At 45.6% G+C, this 27,904-nt stretch overlaps 2 protein-coding genes across 8 annotated transcripts in view; one reads left to right on the top strand and one right to left on the bottom strand.

Annotated features, from left to right (window-relative positions):
- The window catches only part of ANGEL1 (angel homolog 1), a 38,069-nt gene extending 32,922 nt beyond the window's left edge, over window positions 1-5,147 (bottom strand). Inside the window, exon 1 of one of the 3 annotated variants that reach the window (XM_053283180.1) lies at window positions 5,110-5,147. In XM_053283180.1, the coding sequence (XP_053139155.1) occupies window positions 5,110-5,125 (16 nt within the window). In that variant the 5' untranslated portion in view covers window positions 5,126-5,147. Of the gene's footprint in view, window positions 1-2,720; window positions 2,843-3,385; window positions 3,555-5,109 lie in introns of those variants that run through there. The other 2 variants (XM_053283179.1, XM_053283181.1) reach the window with 2 other exon arrangements.
- LRRC74A (leucine rich repeat containing 74A) overlaps window positions 3,177-27,904 on the top strand; it is a 36,580-nt gene continuing 11,852 nt past the window's right edge. The window contains exons 1-10 of one of the 5 annotated variants that reach the window (XM_053283186.1): window positions 3,177-3,267; window positions 7,773-7,895; window positions 8,818-8,993; window positions 12,330-12,437; window positions 17,898-17,994; window positions 20,851-20,900; window positions 22,990-23,071; window positions 23,665-23,750; window positions 26,806-27,000; window positions 27,510-27,605. In XM_053283186.1, coding sequence (XP_053139161.1) covers window positions 7,787-7,895; window positions 8,818-8,993; window positions 12,330-12,437; window positions 17,898-17,994; window positions 20,851-20,900; window positions 22,990-23,071; window positions 23,665-23,750; window positions 26,806-27,000; window positions 27,510-27,605 — 999 coding nt within the window. In that variant the 5' untranslated portion in view covers window positions 3,177-3,267; window positions 7,773-7,786. Of the gene's footprint in view, window positions 3,268-3,729; window positions 5,564-6,280; window positions 7,896-8,817; window positions 8,994-12,329; window positions 12,438-17,897; window positions 17,995-20,850; window positions 20,901-22,989; window positions 23,072-23,664; window positions 23,751-26,805; window positions 27,001-27,509; window positions 27,606-27,904 lie in introns of those variants that run through there. The other 4 variants (XM_053283182.1, XM_053283185.1, XM_053283183.1 and 1 more) reach the window with 4 other exon arrangements.

Here is a 27,904-nt window from a genome sequence, read left to right as displayed (position 1 = left end):
CAGGCTTGATTTTTATTCAGTAAATAGCAGCCAGACTGAGCACTGCAGATGCAGGATAGGTCTCGCCACAGTCCTAGGGTGGATTGGGTCTGTGGTCTCACCACAGTCCTAGGGTGGATTGGGCCCCCTGCAGCTATTATTTGCCCGGGGGAAAGAGCTCCCATTAGCAACAATAAGGCCTTCTTTCCCCCAGGGTAAAGAGCAGTCAGGGGGTATGAATCCAGGGTGATAGTGTTGGCAGAGAGTTAACCCACCCTCTCCCCACATATCATGGTCCTGACCCAGCTACAACTTACTAAATTAAGGCCGAGCACAGTGCAGCGCTGCTCCCAGTAGCCTGTGCGTGCTGATGCCGTATGCAGGCTGCTGGAAGCAGTGTTGCCGCCGTGCGGCCTTTTGGAAAGCAGGCACCGCACCAGAAAAGTGGTGGGGCACCAGCAGAGCAGATAAGGACCTGCTTACCTACTTTTTAAAGGAACCAATCCCCGCCCTGCTGAGTCGGTTTGGATGTGGGTGCCCGAGAGCCAGTTCGCACTTCCCTAAGGAGGCACCAAACCAGTTCGGGCACATCCCTACCTGACACCACACAAAGGTAACAAGTCCCAATGAACTGCGAGGCACTTTGCCCAGCACCAGTAGGGCCTTTTAAGGGAAACAGAGTGCTCTCAAGCCCTAGTGCTATATTGGAAAGCATGCAGGGAATGCTGGGAAGGGCTACACTTCCCAGTGCTCCATACACATCCACCCAGATATCGCTGGAGCTCAAGAGGGTTCCATTTCTCTTAACCCCACCTCCACCCCCCATACTGGGGAAAGTGCAGCACTATGCAGAGGCCAGCAGGAAGGGAACTGCTCTCTTTTCCCTATTCACGGTCACCATTTGTACACAGGTACAGATATTCACATTATGTTGAACAGATGTACAGCAGTATACGTCCTATCTGTACCTGACATGTGAGGGACCTGTACCCAGGTGCACTATTAAAATGAACACAGAGAGAGCTGTTCACACAAACACATGTACAAGTGTACAAACATCTGTACACTTATACAACATGATGTCTGAATAGGGCTATTAAAGGGCTCTGGATGTTATTTTTTACTAAAGTGGTCCCCACTTGAAAAATAGTGAAGGTCCCTGCTCCAGAGTGTGATGAAATGCTGACACAGTGGGAGCTGGTATTTATTATACTAACAATATTCATGTCTCATATGCTGACAGCAATTATTGGAAATTATGTGTACTTCCTAATGCGTTAGAGCAGGTGCAGGCCTCAGGTATTTCAGGAGCTACTGGCTTATTTGAAGTAGCTCTCTGAGCATTTGGGCTTGCTTCTCCCTTCCAGCCAATACTGCAAACCTTATTGGCTAGCTGAGGGGGAGTGTGGCCAAGTCAATTTTAATCTCTTTTTCTTTGGATGCTTAAGAACGCTTTTACTTTCTCTCCAACTAAGGGGAGGGGGTCTGCACTCAGGTTTGTTCTTTAAATGAATGCAGGTATAGTCACTCACACAAAAACATGTACATGTGTACAGAGACATGCATGCATGTACAATGTAATGTCTGGATAGGGTTTCACTCTCCCTAGAAACAGGAAACATTAACTGTCCAAGACACACTGGTTACTAATAAAGTTTGGAAATGGAATATTTTTGTACTTCACAATTAAAACTCAGGGCATGAAGTTTACCTCATAAAAGAGGCCAGCATTCCAGCACAGAGCAAGCCAAGCTACAAACAGGATGGAATATTGGGCTGAGAGAATTCCACTGCCTCCTCACATGCTTAAATCAGGCTTGGACTTGGGGGGGAAAGGACTTTAAATATGTGTATACACCAGGCCTGCTCAACTCCACCACCCCCCAGCTGTTTTTGGACTACAGCTCCCATAATCCACAGTGGCCAATAGCCAAGGATAATGGAAGTTGTAGGCCAACATCTGCAGGAGGGCCAAAGTTGAGCAGGCCTAGTATACATACACACACACACACCCATTAATTATGGCAAGTTCTCCCAGAACAGCTAATAGATCAAATCACAGTATAAAATAAAAGCCAAATGGCAGCAGTTAATCCCAGATTACCAGCTAAAATCAAGATGAACGGTTTCTGGAATAACAGGGTTTAGTTCTGCTTAGTTCCTGCTTAAAAACAGACAAGGAGCGAACCTGATGGGAACCACCACCAAAAAAGTGCTGTCCCTGAAATCTGCCAATTTGCATGAGAGCAGGCCAGAGATCAGGACTTGAGCAGGTTCCTGTGGGGGAATGCAGTCCTTAAATTAACCATGTTCTGGGCCATGTAGGGCTTTAAAGGTCAACAGCAGCACTTCTTCATGTTTACTTTCTTTACTAAAGTAAAGTAAAGTGTGCTGTCAAGTAGATTTTGACTCTAATCAACTATAAATGATCCATAATTTTATAAGCAAGCTCTTTGCAGAGAGATTATGGCAATTCTGTGTCCTGTACAATACCTAGGACACCTGTGAAGCTTTGTTTTGTTTAATGGCCAAAAACTGATGCTCAACGGAATAACTCCTTTGTGTATTATATGAAGAACTTTTAGGCTTGTTGATACTGCTGCTGCGGGACGGCCATTCTCCTCAGTTTTGCCTCCAGTTCCAGGTTCACTGCCTCAGACACGAACTCACTAGGAGGCCTTAAACCACCCAGCTTCAGCTCTCCACTGGCAACACCAGAACAGCAACACTTTCTGACCTACCTTACAGGGTTGTTGTGAGACTGGCAACAAAAACAGTGCGTGTGAACTTCTGTACACTCAAAAAGTGCTATATAAATGCGAAATATCGCCCTTATTGTTGTTGTTATTATTATTATTACATAAACACCAAGTATTCGCATTCCCCTGCTTTGCAGCCACCTGTCTCTTTATTTCAGGGCTTCTCCAATGGCCTTAACCACAACACTGGGTGCTCCACGGAGGGGTAAACACAGCGCCACTGGAAGCATGGGTGGGCTCCAATATAAGTGTTATTAGGACCTCCCCGGGGATGATTTCATGGAGAGACACTGGGAGGGAGAATAACTGGGGGTGGGGGGCGGCCCGGCCGGGGGGTGGGTGGGTGGGGAGGCTTCAAGGGACGCCGCCACCCCAGAGGCCCCTCTCCTGAGCCGGGAAGAGCGCGGAGAGGGCGTCCTGCTCCTCCGCGGGATTCCCATCAGCCTTGGGCCGCCCGCCCAGCTGGCTTCAGGCAGGCCGGGGCCTCAACTGAGGACGGGCGGGCAGGCGGACGGCCTCCTCCGGGTCGGTGAGAAGAGCCGCGGACGGGTCTGTGTGATCCGCCTCAGCCCGTAATTAGAAGGGAAACGCGGCGAAGTTGCCCCTCCTGAGGTGGGATCGAGGAGGAGGAGGAGGAGGAGAGTTACCTCGGAAAGCCTGGAGGAGCCGCGCCACGGGAAGCAGCACGTAATAGAGCACGGTCCCGATCATGCCGCCCGCTCCTCCCCTCCCTGCTGCTGCCAGCCACGCGGGAGGCTGACTCCGCCTCGAAGAGCGCCCGGAGGGTGATTGGGAGCGGGCCGGGGCGTCGAGCATTCCAGCGCCGGCCCTCCGCCGCCAGTGTGAATCAGCCTTGGTTCAGCTCCTTCCTGCGGGGCGGGTTAGGGTGGAGGAAAGCCTCCAAAACAAGCACAGCTCTGAGATGGGGAGCGGGAGGGAGCTGCTCCCGTCCCAGGTTGCGCAGAATGAGGGGGGTGGGGTACACAAAGCTATCTCCCTCCCCCATGAACGATCAGGTTCTTCTACACTGCCCAAAGCTCATGTCTGATTTGTGTGATATATACGCATTAGGAGTGCACGATCTTGGATCAGTAGTTCCTCCCAGTTAATTAAACCCCAAGGAACAGGTGTATGGTTTCGTGTCTTATGTGCCCAGAGAAGCATTCTTCTCAGGCCCGAAGCTAGGGTAGGGAGTCCACGCCAGAACTGGTAGGTCGACCTAGTGTCAACCTTTTCCATCCCCACCCCAGTCACGAGGGGTAGGACTAAAAATAATATTAAAAAGCGATCAGGCTTCTAGCACTCATGTTTTAAACTCTCCCGCTGAAGAAGCTCCTGAAAAGAAGCACAGTCCTGCCATCTGTTCTGACCAGTTTCTCTTTATATTTTCATTATACTCTGTGCCTTTTCCTGTCACGTAGGACATGGCTCACTTACATGACCCATGTGGGTTGGTTTTACTAAATGTACTACTTGCTTTTGTCTGCATAAGCACTTATCCCAAAATAACAACTCTGTCACTGGCTTCAGCCTTGGATTTATTTACGGGTTCACCGGGTAAACTGGAGGTCAGATTAGGTGATAATTGGAGGCTTCTCCTTTGCCTAACAGTTATATCTGGTGCAGCTGTCATTGTAAACAACAAAACACTCTCTACAAAGCAGTTAAGAGTTGTAGGAAGCTCACAACATACATCAGGCAAAAGAGGCTTGAGAGCTAAACAGCACATTTCAATGCAGAGTTTAGGTGTGTATAAACAACACCTCACACTGACCATTTTTAAACAGCTTGAGGGGTGGGAGGAGAGAGCTACCACTGCCATGTGCAGCTTGGTTGCCTTCTGTTTTCTGCATGTTATATTTAAACCGCTTAGAGTTTATTTTTGTAATTATCAACCAGGTGTGCTTGGGATCCAAGAATTCACAAAATCTTCATAGCAGTTTATATACTTCACATAGTCCTCAAATTTTTCTTCTAGCAGTGTCTTCTACAGAGTGAACTATTACCAAATTTGTAGAGAAAGAAACCATGACCAGGGGGTATGACAATTTTAAAAACCTCGTATTTTGGTCAAGGAAGCTCGCAACATTAATATACACAATCAAGTATTGTTTCTCTTAACTACCAAACACTGCTATCCAGCGGCAGCGCCAGAAAATGAATCTGAGGGGGGCACAAAAGGGGCAAAGTGCATTTCTGGGCGGATGAGTTGTGCCCCACATAGAACAAAAATGGGAGGGGCAGCTGTGTGGGGGAACTACTTTTCTGAGGTGGTGCTTGCCCACCCTTGTCCCCCCTCCCACAGAGCCACCTTTGTTGCTACCCCTTAGTGATCAACACTGAACACATTTTCCAAAACAAGATCTCTCACCTGAATTCTGATCCATTTTGATCCACCTCACTAAAGAAGACCTGATGCAGGTCTGAGGCTATGTGACCATAGGAGATGCCATATACCTTGAGTCACAATGTCTAGATGAGGTCATGGAATACTTGAGATGAAATTAAAGTGACCTGAACTGAAGAGGGGGCAAGCAGCATGCATAACAAAGTGGCTGTCCCGGTGACTAGGAAATGTGGTCTTCCTAATCAGAAACAATATCATTCAGGATTCCACATTGCCAGCTGACACCAGAGGTCATGGAAATTATCTGTGATGTATAAGTGTTATGCTTGGATGACTTGGGGAGAGGGGTTTGTTTTAAAAAGAAAAAGAGAGTACTGTGAATTGCTGATAACCCAGGAAGAAAAAGTAAGAAGGCCATAAGCAGAACGCCTGGTTCCCACTATGGATTTTGTTAAATTTAACTTTGATGAGGATGAAGGTGAGATTGTTATGAACGTGTTGTTTAAAATAAAAACCACCCAATCAGTTCCATTAGAGCTTCAGCAGCTATCATAGCAATCATACAATTACTCCGTCAGGGTATGTGTGAGATACCAAATGGGGATGGGGTGGGCATCTCAAGATGGTCTCTGCAAGACTATGATGTTGCTTAAGTTATGTGAGGCCAGATCCCAGCTCTCCTTCTCCACACCACTCATTTGGTGATTAGAAGAACAAGCCAGAAACAAGGGTGCAAATCAAGGAGAATGCATGACGGAAAATGAGATGAAGTGCAAACTGATGGAATCAGATAAGTTGGCCAAAGCCAGCAGCAGCACTCTGCCTCATAAGAACAAGGATGAACCACTAACGTTATTACAAACACAGGATAACATCATAGTAAGAGAAAGGTAGTTTGTGTGGAGCGGAACCAGGGTGACCTGGCCACTAAGAAAGACTACAAGGTCATTCACACAATCAAGAACAGTGTTCTACCCAGGTTTGGGAGCTGTGTGTGCTTCCAGTTTTCATTTGTGTGGCAGCAAGTAAGAGGAAAACCTGGATAGAAGTGATCATGTGAACGCAAAGTAAGAGGAAAAGCTACCCAGGTTTTCCTCCTGCGTTGCTTCCACACAATCACTTCTACCCAGGTTTTCCTTCTACTTTGCTTCCACACAATTGAAAATTGGGAGCACGCACAGCTCCCAAACCTGGGTAGCACACAGTTTTTGATTGTGTGAATGACCTCTACATGTGGGCAGTATTGGAGCCCTTATTGCCCACAGTTGTTACACTCTGACTAACAAAGCACTCAAATATGAAGCAAAGTTGCACTAGCACATGAAGACTGCATAGCTGCACTTAAAAATGTGGATTGGTGGAATGGTGCTATAACACACTTGTGCAAAAGCTCCCTTTAAAAAAAAAAAGAGGTGTCCTACAGGTTGTGCAAGTGCAAGCATGCTTACTGTACTGCAACATTAGTCTGGAAGGAACATAAGCTCTAGACTTAGCACTGGTAGCTTTGCACTAGTGCAACATCCTTTGGCAAAAGCTTTGCGAGGATGTCAGCCAATTGTTTTATTTTGCATATGAACCATTCACCTATTTCCAGATTCTGCCCTAGTACCGTTTGTAAGCCCCATTTCATTTTGAGTTGTGATTCTTCATTTTTTCCCATCACACACTATCCTTTGGAAGAAAGAAAAGAGTAATTGGACAGGGTGATAGTTTACCTATGGAGCGCTGATGATCTGATGAAATAAGACATGCCTGTCAATGGCCTCAGCCAGCACTCTGTGCTTTCACACATATCTGTGGCTGGATGACTGAACTGTGGATCTCATGTCAGATCTGAATATTGAATAACACTTAAGGAGGGTACAAGAATGCAGGTCAGTAACCCAATGAATGGGAGGAATCGGTGGAACATTCTGCACAAAAAAGAGCCTGGAAAAAAGGTTGCAGTTTTTCTTTCCATTCATTAGGCAGGACCAAGGTATAGTAGCAATGCCACTGGGAGCCCTTGTATGGTTTGGGTTCTCTTAAGGGGCAATTTTCCAAACTCTATTTCTTTCTAATTGTAAAATAAATTATGAATTGGAGGTGAGAGGGGCGGTATCACACTGAGTGGCATCTAGTTACAAATCTTGCTTCGAGTCCCCTGCGCACTGGCGTACAAGCCATTTCACCTTATTAGGGGAAGAGCATCCTAAAGTCTTCTCAGACTGATGGAAAGGGTGTTGGTGTGTCTTCCAGAGAGTGGCAGGAATACAGTTCTAAAAAGGGGGTGGGGGTGATCATCGTAACTGTAGGTGGAGAATCTACAAAATGTGGGGAACACAATAGTGGTGACTGTTTGTCAGTGCAAGCTATGCGTCAACAGAAGGTTTCCAAAGACGACAAGAAGCTCATTTGAAAAGAGCAATGAAGCTGGACTGCAGGCCTCCAGCAGGGGTTCTGCCAAAAGGCAAGTGCTTGGATCTTCTGACTCCAGTTATGGAGAGTATCCATTGACCTGTGACAACTTCATGGTGAGTGTGACACAGAAAAGTATGGAGTATGGGTGCCATTTAAGTGTCCTCTGGGGTTCCTTGATGGGTTCATGAATGGGCAAGGTGGGTGTCTTATGCTGCACGTTGTATATTGGGCATTGCGTCGGTCTTGCATTCACATTTGCAGAATGAATGCAATCAATCTCATTCTAGACCAGTATGGTGAAATGTCGGGAAGCAGCACACCTGCGGAAACACGATCTCTTACTGATGCCACCGACAATATGGAAGAGAAGGAGAAGGATGAGAATTCTGACACGGATCTTGAGATAGAAGGTGATGGTTTATTGTCCCTCTCTTCCAATCAAACCTTACCCATGAGCCTCACAGTAACCTTGTGCAAGAAGTTAGGCTGTGAGAGACTGGCTGGCCCAAGGTCATCCATTTGCAATCCCCTTAAAATGGTGGGTTCTCTTGCTAAAGTGAGGGATGCTTCTTTTGCACTCATGTTAGCTCATCAGGGCAAAAGATCATCAAGCCACAAAATGCCCAGATGGATCAGCCACAAAACTCTGAGAGTCATTAAATGGAGCACAGGATTTGGGAATAGATTATGTGCTTGAAAATATATGAGTCCTATCCAGTTCTAGTTGCACTTTGTTGCAAGCATCTACTGGCCCCAGATGATGCACAGATACATCTGTAATAAACACCCATCAAATTCATTGGGGACCAGATGTCATCAGCATCAGCTCCGCATGTGGAATCTCCCCTGCTTGTTTTGGGGTTATATTGTGTGAAGTTCCTCTGAGCATAAATATGACTTGGTTTGACTACAGATGTAGCTTGTAATTGTAACACAGGCATAACTAAAAGAAAGGTAGAGACTTTTGGTGTGACCTCCCCCGACCATTTGCAAGGCATAAGGAAAAACTTCAGAGATGTTCAGCCATTCATACCTTCCATTTTTTCCTTAATAACTCTCTCTCTCTGAACTTTAAGCAGGGACTGATAAATTTTCTCCGTACTGACTAGGACCGGGGAGACCTGAGTTCAAATCCCCATTCAGCCATGATACTAGCTGGGTGACTCTGGGCCAGTCACTTCTCTCTCAGCCTAACCTACTTCACAGGGTTGTTGTGAAAGAGAAACTTAAGTGTAGTACACCGCTCTGGGCTCCTTGGAGGAAGAGCGGGATATAAATGTAAAAATAACAACAACAAAAAATAACAATAACCAGACTGTTTTGCCTTTGCAGATGTTGAGCGATCATTTACAAACATAAAAGGTGCCGATCTGTACATAGAAGCTTGCAAGCTGGTAGGAGTGGTTCCTGTCTCGTACTTCATTCGGAATATGGAGGAGCCCATCATGAACCTTAACCACCATGGGCTTGGGACCAAGGGAACCAAAGCCCTTGCCATTGCTCTGGTTGTAAGTACTGGAGGAGAATTTAGTCAGTGCTATCTCACTTGAAGTCCACAAAAACACAGATATTGTTCCAGTGGGGGAAGGGATGCATGTATTTCTGCATGTGAAAGGGAGAATAAAGCTATCTCATCTCTAGATCTAGTATAGCCATACTGCATGAATGCAGTAAGGCTTGGCTATACTACCATACTTCCCAGAGCCCCCCTATTTTCCTCTAAATTTAGAGGCATTTAGCATATTGGATTGGCTGTGATATTCATAAGAACATAAGAACAACCTTGCTGGATCAGGCCCAAGGCCTATCTAGTTCAGCATCGTGTTTCACGCAGTGGCCCACCAGTTGCCTCCAAGAAGCCCACAGGCAGGGGGTGCGGACTTGCCCTCTCTCCTGCTGTTGCTTCCCTGCAACCGGTATTTAGCGCCACGACATCTTGACTCTGAGGCTGGAGGTGGCCTATAGCCACGAGACTAGTAGCCATTGATAGACCTGTCCTCCATGAAATTGTCTAAGCCCAGAATAACTTTCTAAGTGTCATTAACCATCCAAGCTAGTGGCCATCACCCATAGGCTAATTATATGCTGTGTGAAAAAGTACTTCCTCTTGTCCGTCCTGAATTTCCCAACCTTCAGCTTCATGGGATGATCCCTGGTTCTAGTGTTGTGAGAGAGGGTGAAAATTTTCTTACAGCATAACTGAGTAAAGAAACAGTGCCATCTGCTGAATACTAAAGAAACAACCACATGGTGCATTTCAAATCACATCAGAGTTGAAGAACGAACTCCACCAACTAAATTAAGCCATAAAATATGCTTAGTGATACATTATGAAGGTGTTAATGGCTTTGCAAGAGCTGTAGCTGGCTGACACAGGGACTTTAATGGCTGCTACACAGACACTATGATGCAGAATGGAAATGAGAGACTTTTATGTTCCTTTTAACAGAATGGAAGTTTTGCTATATGTCTCTGTTGAAAAGTAGGGAAGAAAATTGTGCTTCCAGATCCCCCCAAATTATTAGGCTCCTTATTTCTACATTACCGTGGCCAAGAATTTTCATAGTTGTCAGCATCTCAAAGCATTTTTAACATTAGCTTCCTATTCACTTTTCAAATAGCACAAGACATTGGCTTCAGAAATGGTACATTTTTAGCCATGGATTTTGCAACATTGATTGCAAATCAGTGAGCATGAAGAGTAGATGCCCCAAGTGTCTTCCTTTGCCTCTCTTTTCTTGGTCAAGGTTAAGGAGCCATATGAAGGAAATGCAACTTGATTTTGCTCCCCACAATGGTGAGTGTAGAGCACTAGCAGACTGCTAGATCGGAAGAAGCCATCAGAAACAGTCATTCAGTTTTATGCTGCAGTCCCTCAGGGCCAAACTACATGTGATAAGGAAGATCCTGATTGGACTACAACTCCCATCATCCCTGACTATTGGCCACTGTGACTGGGGATAATGAGAGCTGCAGTCCAAAAACAGCTGGAGGGTCATAGATGTGCAGCCCTGCCCTACACACACTAGTCAAAATCATACACACACATACACGCACACACACACACCTGAAACTGCCATTAGCCCTGCTGGATTAAGATACTAGCAAACCTATCTTTCCCCTCAAGTGCGACTAATAGCAATTTTGTGGAGAGCGGGGATTTAGCTTAGGGAAATAGCATGGGGGAGGGGTTACATACCTGCCAACATGTCCCTATTTTCCGACTCAGTTGAATGGGAGAATAGGGGCAAGTTGGCAAGTATGGGGTTAACATTAGCTAATCATAAACTTTAGCCCCCAGGTGGTTAATTTTAAACTTAAAGAAATCAGGGGGAGTCAGGGTAAATATTCCATATCCTGTTAAAAACATCCCCGCATAGGAGATGTCAGTGTAGTATAGTCTGCTGCCCAACCAATAAGACCATGAGCCCTTTCTCACGATCAGTGAGTAAGGGCTCCAACCTGCAGGGGAGGGAGCCTTAAAATGCTGACCTCCCTGGCAGACGACTGAGGGCTCCTTCCTGGGATCGCCCCCCCCAGACAATTGCCAGCTACTGCCGGCAGTGTGGAGGCTTGGGGGCTGAGATACATCTTCCCAGCTTCCAGAACTCCTATAATACACCATGCATGATGCATTATAAGGATCCTCCCAGTACTGGCCAGGCTACTCACATGTAGGTGTCACACGGAGCTGCATGGCACTGACACACGAGCTCTGTGCCTGGTTTAAGGGTGCCTTCATGCCCCAAACCCAGGCTAAGAGGTGGGTTCCCTAAGCAGGTTTGCTGCCAAACCAGTACCGGGAGCCACACAACTCTCGGCAGTTCACATGCACACCGGCAAAACCAGACTGGGCTTCCTTAGCCCACTTTTGCCTGCACATGTGAATAGCCCCTGAGGAGATTCCCACGATCCACCCAAAGTGGGCTAAGGGAGCCTAGCCTACTTTTGGAGGGTCGTGAGCTGCCACAGGAGCTGCGTGGCTCCCAGCAGCAAACCCTCCTAATTCCCTCTCCCCTTAGATGAGTTTAGCAGAGCGAGCGCTCCGCTAACCACGTCTATTTGATTGTGTATTTCCATGGCACGGAAAACAGTTTGTGTTGGCTTGGCTGACATGCCTGTGGTGTGTTGCATGGTGAGCAATGGTTTGTGAAGAGTAATCTTTAGGGCCGCCTTAAGAAAGGCTATTTCCACATGAGGAGATGTTCCATTTGGAAATGGAAGCTGTGTTTGTGTTTACCTACTCAGTAAACAGATTCCGTAGCTCCCTTTCCTGCTATGTATTAGCTGTTGTAAAGGGTCTGTTCAGACTGCTGACCTCATCTGTGTGCTATTATGTGGTGCCACCTGCTGGTCATCTGCAGGAAATCCGTGATGAAAGCAGTGGTGGCACCAGAAGAAAACTGAGGGGGTCACAGAAGGGGCAAAGTGCATTTATGGGTGATTGAGCTGTGTCCTGCATATTAGATTTCTGAAACAGAAATGGGAGACATGTGAGGAAGCAAACTATTTGTCTGGGAGGGTGCTTTCCCCCCTCTGAAGCTGCCCTTGGATGAAAGTCAAACTACTTGTAAAGTAGTAGTACTCCTATGTTGTTTCAAAAGCCACGACTTTCATCGTGGATGGCGCTCTATAATAGCACAGGGAGGAAATCAGCTGTCTGAATTATTTGTTAACAATTGCTAATATGTAGCATGAAAGGGAGCTACGTGGTCTGGGCAGAGAGCTTCCATTTTCAAATGGAATATCCCCTTGTCTGGAAATACCCAAATAGTTTCTCCATCAGTTCATTGAACTAATCTGCTTGCAATCCTCTGACTCTCTTTGAATTCTTCTTTCTGTAGTCCAATACAACCATCACTCACCTAGAGCTAGAGGATAACTGGATTCTGGGGGAAGGAACTACATATTTGGTGCAAATGCTACGGGAGAACTGCTACATCCAGGAGCTGGTATCCAATCTTTCCCTGTATGGAGGATGAAGCTGTTTGCAAATACTTGACTGTAGAATGAGCTTTTTAGCAACCATTCTACTAAGATGATGATGATGATGATGATGATGATGATGATGATGATGCAAAGTATTATGCAATCTTTTTCTTGTTTGTCCCTTCCCTGTGAACTATTCACGGTTATCCTCATTTTTCAAGAATTGCTCTGTTGTCAAACATGTTTTGTAATTATAAAGTTCCACTTTTAACCCATGTCCCCTATATCTTCTCTTAAATGTTCTGGGATACGAGGTATAGGAAAGGCCCTTGTCTGAGACCCTGGTCAGCACCACTACGAGTCACAGTATTGGTGAACTCGATGAATAGAACATTGATTTGATTCCAGATTCAGGATTTGGGGTGACACCAGGCAAGATATCATTAATATGCCCCTTTATCTGGTGCGAGCCAGAGAATAAGTTGTCTGTGGACAAAGAGAGTACTCCATCCGCCTCTGCCCAAATTACTTATCAAGCCCCACACCAAATTTATTAAATATATTTATTATATTAACTAGGCTTTCTATAAGTAAAAAGAAGATCGATCATTTACCATGTCAGTCCAGAAAGAGTGTCTCACTCTTGCTTTCTTCAACTTAAAAAAGAGAGAGATTACAAATGCCTTTTCCATTTGACTGTTCTCCCACTATCTACAAAAGAACCTTGATTTGAAAATTGCATCTAATGTAGCAACCCTCTTCCACTGATAACAAAGCTGTCGTTGGCCCCAAGCTCAAGCATAGGGTGGGTTCACATGTAGTTCCGAACCTAAGATTCAGTGGAATGACTGGAGCCCTGGCAACACACATACATCCTACATACAGTTTCTGGAAGTATATGCTGAGATTGGATGTGTTGTACAAACCCACAGATCTTGGCATATTCTACCCTGCTTGTAAGGAATCTGACATCTGTCCCTCGCTTCAGATGTTAGTCACTGATGTTGAGTTCGTACTGCAAGTAGGGCAGAATATGTTCATATGACATTCCCAATCTTGGCATAACCTTCCCAAGACTGGTAGTAGAACATGTGTGCATGCGTTTGCCCAGGGCTCCAGCTGTGCCACTGAACCTCAGGTTTGACACCCCATGTGAACCCACCCATAGTCTTTCTTCTTTATCCAGTGTTAATTTTAGGGATGATTCTTTGGGTTCCCAGATGTTATTGGACTGCAATTCCTACCATATCAGAGGCAATTGTGGCTGGGGATGAAGGGAGTTGCAGTCCAATGATATCTTGGGACCCAAAGTTTTATTGTATGATTTATTATATTGTAAGTTTTATTGTATGATCTTTCTGTCAATTGCATTTTTCTCGTATGGCCATAAGATTTAATTTGGAGCTGCAAACCCATGTGTGGGGATAAAGGTGGCCTTCATTATCCATGGTCCCAGCACTCACAGTTTTGCGTATCCACGGTCTGGCAATGTCAACCCAACCTCATTATATGTAGTTTTAAAAATAGTAAAAATTCACCTATCTATGGTTCCTGGGTGGCCAGAAATGACCTCTGAGGTCATTTCCAGCCACCATTTTGCTGAACGGGGCCATTTTGTGGCTCTTCCTTCAATTTTTAAAAAGGTTTCATGCTATTTTTCATGGAAAATCGGCGGAATTGTAAGTTCTGGAAATGACCTCTGATGTCATTTCTGGCCACCATTTTGCTGAACTGAGCTATTTTTTGCCTCTTCAATAAAAAAAAAAATCCTGTGATTTTTTTAGTGGGAAATTGGTGGAATTGGGAGTTTGGGGGGGGGGGGCATTGCTGGGCAGCTGGAGACCTGGAGTGTACGGTGCAACACCTTATTTTATTTCTGCCATTTAAAGCCTTTTTTCCCCATCTCCAGGAATCCAACCCCCCAATTCCCATTGCCTCAAGGTCTCATTATGCATGGTTTCGTTATGCACTGCTGTAGCCGAGAATGGAATCCCCATGGATAATGAGGGCTGCCTGTATTATTCTGGAGATTTATATATAATTCAGTGCACAGGTTCACACCAGTAGTGGCCAGCTCAGGCACCACCAGGGTGGCAGCAAGAGGCACCTTTAAGAGCAAATTAGGAGGTGCAGCTTACCTCTGCTACCAACACACCTGAAAGCTGATCCAAACAGCAGCATGCTGCCCAGCATCTCCTGTGGCGGGGGATCAGCTCTGCTACTCACCTGGCCGCCGCACATACATGGAGGCCATTTGCTGGCCATGCAAATGGCCTCCGCCAGGTGAGTGACAGAGCTGATTCCCTGCCACAGGAAGTGCTGGGCAGCGCACCGCTGCTCAGAGCATCTTTCAGGTGCGGTGGTAGTGGAGGTAAGCACCTCCTAATTTACTCTTAAAGGAGTGGCCCCAGTGGTGCCCACCAGAGGCACTCTTACCCTTGAACTTCGGGGCCCAAAGTCCAGGGCCTCCACAGCCCCTGGGGTCCCCCAAATCCTCTTTAGTCTGTCCCAGGTGGCGTGGTTGCCTAGCAGAACATGATGATGCTTAATTTGCAGGGGAGTGGGGCATCCAAAGGCCTTTAGGTCCAGGCTCCAAAATTGCCTAGGTGCACCTCTAGTGCCCACAGCAGCCGCTACTGGTTCACATGACCCATGAGAAGCAAGAGAGAACCGGAGTTTCTCAACAAGTGCCTGAGCCAGAAGCTGCACACATTTTGTGGCATCTGAACCCACTGAAGGAAAATCTGAATAGATCTGTGCACAGTTTAATCAGTATGTATTAATAAAGTATGATGGGTTGAAAGGAATCAACACACAAGAGCAGCTAGGCCTTTGACCTGTGCTTGTCCTGATGAAGAACATTTTATTCCATATAACTGGATGAGTCAAGCTAGCTGACCACAGATAACAAGGTTTAGCAAGAACAGGAGATAAGCGTCAGGATGAGTAAAAGGGACAGAGAACAAACAACTTGACCACAAGAACACACTTTGTCATTGGGGAGGAGGAAGTGGATTAAGTTAACTGGAGGTTCCCTGAAAGTGCACGCTAGCATATTGTGTCATCTGAACCATCAGTGTCAGGTTGATAATTTTGGGTTCCCTCTTGCCACCTGACATATGTAACTGACATCTGAAGTTGGGCGGATGTCAGATGGTGGAGGGAACCTGTAGCAGATTAAAGCCTTTGTCTCAGAGCAAGCTCACATTAGGGAAAGAAATGCTGAATCATCCCTGCCACACTGCCAGGCTAGGCTTCTCCTAAAACTCTTCTGTATTATCAGTAGGTTCAAAATGCTGCCGCCACCACCCCTTCTCCTGACAGAGCTTGAATCTCTCTGGGCTTGGGGTGGAATCCCAGGGAAAACTCTCTTTTTTTGCTATCGGATAAATACAAAAACCTTCCAGTGGAAGCCTACACATTGTGAGAAAACTGATATCTGCTGACTGTTTGAGGACATGTTGGCACCAGAGAAATCCCATTCTGCCACTCCTTTTTCTGAGTAAAAAACCAACTCGGGGAGGCTTGTAAAAAGAAAAGAACTTAAAAAACAGTAATTTATTCAATTACTACAGACTGCTTCCATCTGAGGCTTCTAGCTTTTAGATACAGTTAAGAATACTTAGTAGGGTTACAAAAATAGTTTGCCTTAATGCATGCTTAAATGTTTATAGAGTCTTTTGCAATGCCCTAGGTTGGATGGGCGTAGGCTAGTGTTTCTTATTTCAATTACATTACAGGTAAACCATAATAGAATAATATCAGGAATATGCAAAAAAAACCAACAACAAATAAATATAATTTCCCTAACGCAAAGTCTGACTAAACAAACTTTCCCCTAAATTAATCTTCTTGAAGCCAAAGCCCAGGCTTCCTTTCCTTGAACTCACCAAACTCTGATGAGAATTCAAGTTTTCTGCCCTCCTATCTTTCAAGGATCTGCAGAGTTATTCTCCTACAGCCAAACTCCATGGCCACATGTCCTCCTGAGCACCTCCAGCCTCACTCTTCTCCTAACAAAGAACGCCCTTCTTCAGGGCAACAGCTCTCTAGGTCCCACCCACCCGGTGTGCTGATTGGCTGAGCCCTGGAGTTCACCAGCCTGTCAGTCAAGACAGGGTTCACTTCCAGTTAACTCTTTAGAGGGAGGGGAGGCTGGTCACTACAGAACCTGACATTCAGATGACACAAAATGTGCACAACTTCTGACTCTTGCCTGGACTGTACACTTTCCTTGAACATCTGGTTCCCTCTTACATACTTTCTGCAGGTTGTGTGAACCCGCCCAGTGTCTCATCTCACCTCCCACCCTAATCCAATACCTGTGTTAGACTTGGATTGAAGTTAGAGAGCAGCATCCAGACTGCTAGTCATGACTAATTCTTATTGAAATGAATGGGGATTTAAGTTAGTTGTGTGACCACTATTCCCTGTAATGGGGATTCCCCAATGTTGTTGGTTACAACTCCCATAATCCCCAGCCAAAGGCTCTTACATCTGGGGGTAATGGGAGCTGTAGTCAACATCTGGGAATCCCCGTTAAAGGGAACACTGCTCATGATTAAGTTGTCTCATTGATTTCAATGATGGTTAATTATGAATGACTCGTCTGGATGCTGCCCAATGGACATACATGTCAGATGACAATGTCAAGCTAAGAGCTAGTTAAAAGCCTGCAGCACAGTCAGGTTATAAGAGTGTTTCTGGGCTGTACCCCCTCAGGTAGAAAACAAATTACATGTTTAAATGTTCTCCAGTGCAAAAGAACCATCCACACTGCAGAGTTATAAGCATAAAAACATAGCATGCCAGGGGGAAGGGAAGGCTAAGTTCTTTTCTTTGACATGCTGATTTTTGATGTGCAGAAAGTTTTAGTTTGCTTCCTTTTAAGTCAGATGAGCATTCAAACATGCGACCCCAACCTATAGCAGTACAATGGGGGGGGGCTTACCACATGATGCTACTGAATGTCAAAACTGCCCCTAAGACTTTGAAATGGTACAGATATGACATGCAGCTCCACGGTCCTTCGCCCATCATTTTTTGCAGCTACAGGAGACTGAGTTGGGAGCAGAGGACCCATGCAGAAGGGTTGCTTAATCCTTTCCTGTTCTGATGTTTGCTAAGAATGACCCCTGCCACTTCCCCACAGCTGCTCTTCAAGAGTGTTTATAAAAGGGCAGTGTATTTTCTCCATGGGGGGAAAAGTAGCTGGAGCGGGCTTAAATGGGAAAAGAAGAGCTAATAGGGTAAACATTTTTCTCCATGGGAAGAAAAGTAGCTGTGGGGGGTTAAATGGGAAATGAGCTAACAGGGTAAACACTTTCTCTCCTTGTCACTGTTGTTCTGCTCCAAGTTGTAAATTCTGGAGGCTGCTTTTTAAATGATTTAAATTTTAATTTTTAAATGGATGAAGCAGCTTCATTCTCTTAAGGGTTTTCTCCTCTTTCCTATTTTTTTCACTTGGCTTTTGTTTTTCCCAGAATATTTCCAATAATCGTCTTGACACAGATGGAGCTGAAGCTATCTGCAGGATGTTCTTCAATAATATTTCTAATATCCGGGCTATTCAGCTTGCAGGTGGGCTTCCTACACCTATGAACAAAGACTGAGGTAGGGCAATGCAACAGTGCTGGTACTTCTGGATGTCCAGAGAGAACTGAAAGCATGTTTGACTAGCTTCTGTAGATGGCAACAAAATATCTACATTTGTTATACCTCAGGCCTGCAAATAGATTGATAGGATATAGGATAGGATAGGATAGACCTCTGCAAACTGGGCAAAGAGGCACCTTTTAACGTGGTGATTATCTTTATTTAGCAGGGGGAGAGTAACTGGCCCTATCCACCCCCAGCACAGTACCTCCAGTGACTGTGGCTGGTGTCTATCTTATGTTTCTTTTAGATTGTGAGCCCTTCGGGGACAGGGATCCACCTTATTTATTTATTATTTCTCTGTGTAAACCGCCATAAGAAATTTTTGGAAGGGTGGTATAGAAATTGAATTATTATTCACACAGACAGGTGTTATTGACTGGTTTTTTTAATCCAGACACTGAGTCCTTCCCAAGGACCTGGGATGGCTGAATTTTATTATCAATGTTGTTGCTGTTGTTATAGACATCGTCGCAGAATATAGGCTGTTCCCAGTAAAGTTGCTTTTTGTAATTGGCTGACGGTGATTTCTGTGGCCCCTGTGGTGTAGTGGTTAGAGTGCTGGACTAGGACCGGGGAGACTCGAGTTCAAATCCCCTTTCAGCCATAAAACTAGCTGGGTTACTGTCTCTGGGCCAGTCACTTCTCTCTCAGCCTAACCTACTTCACAGAGTTGTTGTGAAAGAGAAACTCAAATATGTAGTACACCACTCTGGGCTCCTTGGAGGAAGAGCGGGATATAAATGTAAAATAAATAATAATAAAAATAAATAAATTCAGCCATCCCAGGTCCTTGGGATGGACTCGATGTCTGGATAAAACAAACCAGTCAATAACACCTGTCTGACTGTGTAAATAATAACAATAATAAATTAATAAAAGGTTCCAGGTTTCTTGAGAAGCAGGTTTGGAAAGCTTTGGAGGGTTTCTACCAGTCAGAGTGGATAAAACTGGGCTTAATGGATCAATGTACTGACTCACTTACCTTTGGTACAGATGCCTTGCATAATTTTTTAGCACGTAGGTAAAATATCAATGTACCACTTTTCAGCAAAAAGTCCACATAGTGTTAAAGGAATGAGAAAATGGCTCAAAAGGAATAAGAAAATGGCTTCCTGTCCCAAAAGGGCTCACAAACTCAAGAAAGAAAAACAAAGGAGACACCAGCAAGAGCAGGCCTGCACAACACAAGTACCAGTTGCAGATGGGTTTGGCCCACAGGGACTATTTCACTGGCCCCCAGGAATCCTGCAGCCGCACAGGAGCTGGAAACTGCCTTACAGCGCCATCCTATGCCTGTTTTCTCAGAAATATGTTATGGTGTACCCAGTGAGGCTTACCCCCATGTGAGCATGCCTAGGATAGCAGCCTGAATGCAAGGACAATTTAGGGAGAGGAGACGACTTGGCATTTGTTTGGGGCTGGCATGCACTCCAGGGGCCCCACTGACTGAGCAGGGACAAGAGCTATTTTCTGGCCACTATCCTTGGTCCAAACTATGTTTCCATTGACAAGGAGAATATATCCACACGTAACTAATAATATATTTTTAATTTTAATGTAATAATGTGCTAGAAATTGAGCTTGGCTCCTGCACACCAAGTTATGGATGGTTCTGACCCACCCTGAGCAAGAGCCACCAAGAGGATGGATGCAGTGAGGCAGAGGGAAGGTTACTCTCTCCTGCAGAGTGTAAGAGGGCCAGCACTTTAAAAGGCATCTCTTTGCCCAGTCAGTAGAAGTAATATGGAAAGTAATATGGAAAGCCCTTCAGAAAGCATCTTACTCCATGGCTTTTTTCTGCATTGTTTGGTTTGATGTATGATTCCAACTATTCTTCTAAGACACAATGGGCAATTCACACAAGATACTTCTTAAATGTCAGAATACACTACTTGTGTGGTAATGATGAATGAAATGATGCTCTACATGTACTCATGTCAGGATTCCACCACCAAACCACACAGCTTCTTAAGAACATAAGAACAGCCCTGCTGGATCAGGCCCAAGGCCCATCTAGTCCAGCATCCTGTTTCACACAGTGGCCCATCAGATGCCGCCGGAAGCCACAGGCAGGAATGGAGGGCATGCCCTCTCTCCTGCTGTCACTCCCCTGCAACTGGTACTCAGAGGCATCCTGCCTTTGAGGCTGGAAGTGGCCTATAGCCCTCCGACTAGTAGCTGATGATAGACCTCTCCTCCATGAAGTTATCCGAACCCATCTTAAAGTCATCCAGGTTGTTGGCTGTCCCCCACATCTCGTGGCAAAGAATTCCACCAGTTGATTATGAAAAAAATCTTGCCATGCATATGTGAAGTGAGAGAGACATATGAACACTGGAACATAGGAAGTTGCCTTATACAAAGTCCGACCACTGCTCCATCTAGCTCAGAATTGCCTACATTGACTGCAAGTGGCTTCTCCAAGGTTTTAGGCAAAATCTTTCCCCAGCACTACCTGGAGATGCCCGGGATTGAACCTGGGACCTTCTGCATGCAAGCAGACACTCTACCACTGAACTATGGCCCCATCCCCTAAAGAGAATATCTTATAGCAGACAGTACTCAGATGTAGTCTCCCATTCAAATGCAAACCAGGGCAGACCCTGCTTAGCAAAGGGAACAATTCATGCTTGCCACCACAAGACCAGTTCTCCTTCCCAGTGTGTACTTTGCATATACTGTGCATGTAATGTTCCTTCATGGAGGTGAGATCTATGTAGGAAATGGTCTTCTGTGAAACAGCTCTCAGTCGTTTTCATGTGCTCTTTTCATCTTTAGGAAACAACTTTAATGACGAGTCAGCAATATACTTTTCTGAATCGTTAATGGTGAGTAATCCATCAGCAGGGGAACTGTGGAAGGAGTCTGGAACTGGAAGAGGGCAAAAATGTGTGTAAGGTCATAAGACAAAAAGGTCATTCACACAACAAGGGCTGCTTGACCAAAATCCCTCTTACCCAAGCAGGCCCATATTGTTGCTCCTAAATTTCCTGGCCTTCAGTTTCCTGGGATGGCCCCAGGTTCTATTGTTGCGAGAGAGGGAGCACAATTTCTCTCTGTCCGCGCTCTCTACTCCATCCATAATTTTACACACCTCTGTCATGGCTCCTACCCAAGCAGCTCATCTTTAATGAGATGTGGAGGCTCTCCACACAAGCAGTGTGGAGAGAGCCGTAAGAGGTTTTGCGGGGAGAGGGGGCTTGACCCGCTCTCCCCGCAGATGATCAGGCAGCTAGCCCTGGGATCGGTAATCAGTAACACGATTATGGAGCCGGTTGGGGCAGTGGGGATTGGGGGCCCCTGGCCCAGAATGCCCCTCACAAGTGCGTGGGGCATTCTGGAGAACCCCCCCCGACAACAGGAGGTTTGTTGTTGCCTTCCTGTCAGGGGTCTCCTTGTGAGTTGCCACACTGCAGAGCCACGCCACAGCGACTCACGATCAGGTAAATGGGGTTAGCGGAGCATGCGCCCCGCTAACCTTGTTGGGGGGGGGCAATTATGCAGGCTTGCTGCCAGAAGCCACACGGCTCCCGTTGCAGCACACAACCTGCAGAATCTGGGCTGGGCTCCCTTAGCCCGGTTTCTGCGGGTCGTGAGAATAGCCTCATTATCTTTCACTATCAACACCTCAAATCTGGATGTAAACCCTCATCAGGGAAATAACTTGGGATAAGGTATGAATCAAGTAATCCTTAAACCAGGAGTTTTCCCAGACAGCAGGCTTTACTGCAAGTGCAAAGTTGCCAATAAAAAATAAAAAAAACGGCTACACTCTAATGCACGATGAAAAATACGAATTGTGTGTGAAATACTCCCTTATTGCTCACAGGGACTTCCGGGTAAATTTGGTGGATATGTGAATGCACACCTCAATTTTGGAGGAAATGCAAACTAAAAGCCAGTGTGAAAAAGTTCCAGATATTTGCAGTGCTAGACAGTTCATAATCGACATTAGGTTAATACGGGAGCTGTGCATGCTCTTGTTTGACGATCGTGTGTCAGTTAAAAACAAAGTTGGAGGCTGGAGGCTTGATGATGTGTGAAGCCCCAGCTGGGTAGGACTGTTTCTCTTCTATCTCATTCAGGAAGCTGGGGACAGAACCTGGGTAGGGTGTGCTTGTCCCACCCAGCTGGGGGTTAGCTCATGATCATGTTCCTAGCCTCCGACCTTGTTTTTCACTGACAGATGATCAGCAAATGGGAGTGTGCACAGGAGGTTTCTCCTACCCTAACATTGATCATGTGAACTACCCTGTATTCTGAAGCATACCCTGCAAAATACTACCAGTGCTGGGGAGCGGGGGTGGACAAGATAGCAAGCAAGCAACTGTCCCATTCATGCATCTGTTTGAGGATCTAACCAGTAGAGGAGTTTACTTACTATGTATAGAACTTCCTTTGACGTTGCCACATCAAAAGGCAAATTGAGTGGCAATTACAGGGATGGTGTATATGGGACACAACATGTTGACCTGCCCCACAAGCAGTGAGTGTGGGGGCAGGACAAGGGGTGCAGCAAGAACACATCTGAGATGGTGCCATATCAACATAGACACTTCATATGATATGCTGGCACATCATGGTGTCCTAAAGTGGTTGCATGCACATAGGGCACCATCTTGGAGTGCCATTACCAGTATTCCCTGTATCAGATGTTGTTGACTCCAACTCCCATCACCCCCAGCTTCTTTGGCTGGGAGTGATGGGATTTGGAATCAACGACATCTGCGAATCCCTGATACAGGGAACACTGGTCATCACACTTACCTCTGAGGAACATAATGATGTGTTCCACAAATGTACATAGGGAGTAATGGGCCCTGGGTTTCTACACCAGGAAGTCAAATGATTAACTCTGACCCTTTGTCTGAAAGCAGCAACTGAGCTCATAGTCCATGCAACCATTTCTTTCCACAGACCAATTACCGAGTGACTGAGCTGGACCTCAGCCACAATGAGTTTGCCGAGAAGGGAGGAGAGCTACTGGGGCAGATGTTGGGTAACTGTGATCATTATTTCTACGGAGCCACCAACTGCCGGTGCCAAATACTTTCCCCCAAGATACCTGAGGGCACGATGTATTCTGAGAACTTGAGATGATGTAGCTAACCACATGTAAATGGGGATGTTCTTTGCTAGTTGGGCCAATCACTCGCTTTTTAGGTCAGATTGTTTTGTTGACTCCCTGGCCTTTTTTGTATGGTACCTACGATGTCTCAGTAGGTCAAAAGCTCACATGTGAGATGAAGCCACAGCTTTAAAAACGAAGACTGTGGCTGTGTTCAGGTGATGTCATCTTCCATCCTGTGAGAACTTTTCCAGGGCTACAACATCTGGAAGGTGCAAGAAGAAGACTTCTTTCTGGGGAGAGAATTCTGCAACTTGGTGCCACCACCAAAAAAGGCCCTGTCCTTGGTACTCATCCCAAACAAATCTCTATTAACAGCAGGCCAAATAATAAGGTCTCTGTAACTGATCTCAAAACTCATACTCATATTAGTTTGGGATTTCCAAGACCCCACCGCCCCTCTGATGCTTCTGAAGAGGCATCCTTTCGCTACCTCATCCCGTTTCTTTGTTCCTTTTCCTCAGCCAACAATGAGTCTCTAGAGGTTCTGAACCTGAGCTGGAATCACCTGCGGATGAAAGGGGCTGTTGCCTTCAGTGCTGGCCTCAGGGTAAGAATCTGTCAGACTCTCCCTGACAAGTCAGAAGGGGGCCACTATCCTGGGAGCAAGGCAGGGCTGTGTGTGATGAGGCAGAGTTGAAGCAGCCAGGCCTGTGGCAGAGAACAGCAGCAACAAAGTCTCCTTGTTGCCCAACCAAAAAAGCAAACTGGGAAGCTTTCCTAAATATTAGGAGAGGAGAGATGGAGTAGTGCTACACTATCTGATCCATCCTTTTCCAAAGACCCAGACCTGAACACAGAACAGATTCTGTCCATCAAACTAGTTCTGTGTGCTGTCCTGGTTTTTGAACAAATGTGGAAGCTAACAGTCAATGCCAAAAAATGTTGGTAGGCATAATTTTCCTGCATTTCTTCTGAAATGTAAAATTTCCAGTAGGAATAAGATACCAAGAGACTGGTTTATTCTGCTCTGACATCCCCAAGTAGAGCCAGAGGCGCTCTTGCCCCTGGACTTCTGGGCCGAAGTCCAAGGCCTCCACACCCCCTGGGGGCCCCCCAATCCTCTTCAGTCTGTCCCGGGTGATGTGGTCACCACGCTGCTGGCCCATACTGCACTGGGCAGCCAAGCATGACTACTGCTTTGGAGACAGAGGGGGAATGGGGAAAGAAATATGTGGGATAGGAATATGTGTTAGGTTGCATGTTGAAATGTGTCTGCTAATGCAAATTTGCATAAATATGCTTGTTTTATATTCTTGTGAGTTCAGTTGTTGTTTGTGCCTTCAAGAAGCCACATATTAAAAAATCCTGCCTCTCTGTGTGTGTGGGGGGGGATGATGCTTAACTTGCAGCGGTGGGTGGGGGCACTCCAAAGGGGTACAGGTTCCAAAATTATCTAAATGCACCTCTGGGTAGGGCAAGGAAAGACCCTTGTCTGAAACTCTGGAGGACTACTGACAGTGTTGCCAATACAGAGATAGATAAACAATGGTCTGAGTCAGTAAATGGCGGGTTCCTATTAGGACTGACCAAGAACCAAAAATTTACAAAATAGCAAGTTTTCATCAGACTGGATGTTAAACAAACGTAGCAAAAAGAGAGCGAGAGAGAGGAAGGTGTGGGCACATAGAAAAGCCAATGTGAGGCATTGTTCAGAAATGCAGAAAATGTAATTTCAGAAATAATTTTCTCATGAGAATGCATGTATGTGGGAATGGTGTCTGTTACAAATTTGTACCAGACCCAAAGAAATGATGTTTAGGCCCTGCTTGTTGTACCTGTAGTAACCCATTCCATGGTAGTTTTGGGACATATATACATTGGTGTTGTTATATTTAAGCAATGACTATAATTGTACATTTTAATCATTTTTTAATAAAGGAAAATTTTGTTGCACACAGCCCCTGTCAAAGGACTTTTCTGAAATGTTTCGGAGACCATAGAACAGAGACCCTTGGGGGACATATCTTTTCCTCTTTTGTTTGGGTCTCTCCTTCCCCGCCATTTGTGGTTTTGGGCTCAACGGGACATTCTGGGGAGAGGTCATTCCTGAGAAGAAAAAACCAAGATCAACCAGTGCTGTGAGAAAATCCTTCCTGGTAAACTATGCACACTTGCCCTCCACCTGGCACTGCTGAAAGGAAGTTTTCTATCACTAGCATTTGGATCGGCATCAAGAAAAAATCCAGCTGTTGCATTGTTTGCTGGCACTGTTATGAGTACTACTTGAATACCACTCTGTGGACCAAACTGTATGTCAAATTAAGCCCATCATTAATTGAGTGGCTTAAGTAAGCTGAGAGTGCTCCTTTGATGTTTAAAAAAAAAAAAAGCAGCCATGGAGGCTCAGCCTGGCTCTGGACCACAGTGCACGGGGTGAAGGTTGATACTTCCCCTGTGCCACCTTCTCCATTGGAAATCGCAACCCCGTCACCCACACCCAGGCAGATATTTGTCTCCAAATACCATATTTACCTGAACAGAATAGGACTGATGGCTATAGGCCACCTCTAGCCTCAGAGGCATGATGCCTCTCAATACTAGTTGAGGGGAAAAAGAGCAGGAGAGAGGGCGTGCCCTCACATCTTGCCTGTGGGCTTCCCAGAGGCGTCTGGTGGGCCATTCTAGGAAACAGGATGCTGGGCTAGATAGGCCTTGGGACTGATCCAGCAGGGCTGTTCTTATGTTCATATGACCCCTTTAAAGATGTTTTTAAAGATGACCCCTTTAAAAACATAGGTTAAATACAAGTTATACCCGCATTTAGCCCGTGGTTGTTTTTTTAAGGAATTTTAAATTCACTGCATACCTATATTTATTTGAAAGGAAGAGGATTCCGAATTTAAGATGACCCCCCCCCACTTCTAACATCAAAGAACTGGGGGGGAACCCCTAGTCTTGGATTCAGGTAAATATGGTAGTTGCTTTGAGGTCATAGGGGGTATTTTTAATGGGGAAATGGCACAAGGGGAAGTCTCCAGCCCCCACTTTCTTGCACACCAATACCCTGAGTCATATCAGGACCTCATAAAGGCAAAGGTAAAGTGTGCCATCAAGTCGGTGCCAACTCCTGGCGACCACAGAGCCCTGAGGTTGTCTTTGGTAGAATACAGGAGGGGTTTACCATTGCCTCCTACAGTGCAATATGAGATTATTTATTTCAGCATTTTCTTGTATTGCTGCTGCCCGATATAGGTGTTTCCCATAGTCTGGGAAACATACCAGTGGGGATTCAAACCGGCAATCTCTGACCTGCTAGTCAAGTCATTTCCCCGCTGCATAGCTGCTCCTTTATATGAAAGCGTCACTTTTGACATTTTTCCTGGTGTTAAGCCCATCCATTTACAACAGGCTTAATGCAATATATCATGTTTAGCCCTGAGAAAACAGAAGGATATGCCTGCCTGCTCCTTCAGTACCAGGCATGGCTTTCCATTTCAAGGCAATGATTTGCAGGCTGCCTTTCAAGACGCTCCAGAAGAACAATCTGGCTGGGCTGATCCCGTCACTGCCCTTTCAAGACTGGTACGTCATGAAAGGGAGATTCATAGAGAAGCATTGATACAGTGGTCATAGCTGACTCCCCCCCCTTTCTCTTTCTGGAGGCCAATGGAACACTGAAGATTCTTGACCTTGCATGGAACGGCTTTGGGAATGAAGGGGCTCTGGCCCTTGGAGAAGCCCTCAAGGTCAACAACGTGCTCACTGAACTGGACATCAGCAGCAACCACATCAACAACGAAGGGACTGTAAAGCTCTGCAAGGGATTAGAAGTCAATGGAAACCTTCGCATCTTGAAGGTAGGGGATGGGGCCATGGCTCAGTGGTAGAGTATCTGCTTTGCATACAGACGGTCCCAGTTTCAGTCCCTGGCATCCTCAGGTAAGGCTGGGCAAAGACTGTTGCCTTAAACCTTGGAGAGCTGCTGCCAGTCAGTGTAGACAGTAGTAAGCTAGATGGACCAATGGTTAGACTCAGTAATATGGCAGCTTCCTGTGCTCCTACAAACTTCCTGAGCTGAAGCTGAGGAAATCCCTCTATGTCAGCATATGGTCCAGGGGATGTTATAAAGAGGTCAAACAAAGAGATTTGACTCTGTCAAACAGGTCTCTATTCTTCCCATTTTACAGATGGATAGTTGATGGCACGGGATCATGACTTGCCCAATAAGTTCATGGCAGAAATTGAGCAAGTCCACACCTTCTAGATTCAACAAGAACTCCAGGACCATAGTGACTTGCAGTACATTACTTTTTAGCAAGTGAAATTGTTCTCATATTTGTAAACCAATTATTTCATTTCTTTGCAGATGGCCCACAACCCCATGACAGTAACGAGCGCCATTGCACTTGTCACAGTGGTCCGAAAGAATTCCAAATCCAGAATAGAGGAAATCAACATCTCAGTAAGAAGATCCTAGGGTTGGGAGAGTTCAGAAATATAGATAGCCCTCTGACTTTATAATGTTTAACTCCTCCTACTAAAAACGCCTTTTGTGGCCTATTAAAGTAGAAAACACACAAATAGAAACACATGTAAAATATTAAATAATTCAAACGCCATCAACAGCCATAATCTTAACAATGAAATATATGGGTGGTGGGCTTTTTCCGGAACATGCTGTTCCAAAACATCACAAACAAAGCTCACCTTTCATGAAATACGTTAGTTTGGGATGCAGGCTGCACCTTTTTATAATAAGTC

This window comes from Hemicordylus capensis, chromosome 1 (genome assembly GCF_027244095.1).
Source record: "Hemicordylus capensis ecotype Gifberg chromosome 1, rHemCap1.1.pri, whole genome shotgun sequence".
Lineage (NCBI taxonomy): Eukaryota > Metazoa > Chordata > Lepidosauria > Squamata > Cordylidae > Hemicordylus > Hemicordylus capensis.
Note: the sequence above shows the minus strand (reverse complement) of the source record. Positions and strands in the feature narration are given on the sequence as shown.